General features: G+C 73.9%; 1 protein-coding gene across 1 annotated transcript in view; it reads left to right on the top strand.

Annotated features, from left to right (window-relative positions):
- The window catches only part of CBX4 (chromobox 4), a 4532-nt gene that overhangs the window by 237 nt on the left and 3291 nt on the right, over positions 1-1004 (top strand). The window contains exons 2-3 of the mRNA XM_041485753.1: positions 84-127; positions 794-859. Of these exons, the coding sequence (XP_041341687.1) occupies positions 84-127; positions 794-859 (110 nt within the window). The remainder of the gene's footprint in view (positions 1-83; positions 128-793; positions 860-1004) is intronic.

The raw sequence follows: 1004 nt of genomic DNA, 5'->3' as shown, positions 1-1004 counted from the left end.
GGCGGCGGGGGGCGGCGGGGCCCGGGGGCGCCGGGGGTGGCGATTCCCGCTGACGCCGTGTCTTTGCCTCCCGCGCCGCTCAGGGCAGAGTCGAGTACCTGGTGAAATGGAGGGGATGGTCGCCCAAGTGAGTACCGGCACCGGGCGGGGATGGGGCCGGGGATGGGGCTCTGGGAAGGGCCCCGGCCGGGGCGGCGAGCGGGCGGCGAGAGGCGGCGGCGGGGCCCGGCGGTGACGGCGGCGGGAGCCGAGCAGGCGGCGGCTGATGTGCACCAGAAAATGGCTCCTTCCCCCTTTCCCTCCTCGGGAGTCGGGCTCCATATTGCAGAACCGAGCGGGGAGGGGGGGGCAGGAAGGGGGGAGAAAGGGGGAATAACCGCAAAAATCGTCCGCGTCGCCCCGCAGCCCCGAGAGCCGCTGCCGGGGCGGGGGCAGCGCCGGCACCGGAGCGAGCGCGGCCGCTGCGGAGCGTTCGGGGTTTGCATGACAGTGCGGGCGGGGGGGTCGCGGGGGGGTCCGGGACGCGGCGGCCGGGTCCCTCCTCCGCCCCGCGGCCGCTTTCCTGGGTCCGGGAAAGGGGATTTGGAAAATTTCATCATGACATGCCTGGAATTCCTCCGGAATAATAACTGCGCTAAATAAACAGTACCGTCCCCGCGGCCCTCCCCCTCCCCGGGACCCCAGCCCCACACCCTGCTCCCATAGGGCCCGGTGCTGCGGGGCGGCTTTGCCCGGGACCCCGGCCCCGCCGGCAGGGCCCCGCGGTGACGGCCGCTTTCCTCCCCTCTCCAAGATATAACACGTGGGAGCCGGAGGAGAACATCCTGGACCCCCGGCTGCTCATCGCCTTCCAGAACAGGTGAGCGGCGAAGCTTGGGGGATGCGGCAGGGGCGGCGGGACCCCCGCTCCGCGCCGCTCCCGCAATTGCAGATGCGTCACGGAGCCGGGGGCCGCGGCGGGGGCGGGCGCGGGCCGGCCCCGGGCCGGGCTGGGGGGCGCGGCC

The sequence above is a fragment of the Pyrgilauda ruficollis genome, unplaced genomic scaffold (assembly GCF_017590135.1).
Source record: "Pyrgilauda ruficollis isolate IOZ18807 unplaced genomic scaffold, ASM1759013v1 scaffold72, whole genome shotgun sequence".
NCBI lineage: Eukaryota > Metazoa > Chordata > Aves > Passeriformes > Passeridae > Pyrgilauda > Pyrgilauda ruficollis.
The sequence above is the reverse complement of the archived record's forward strand: the minus strand, read 5'-3'. Positions and strand labels throughout refer to the sequence as shown.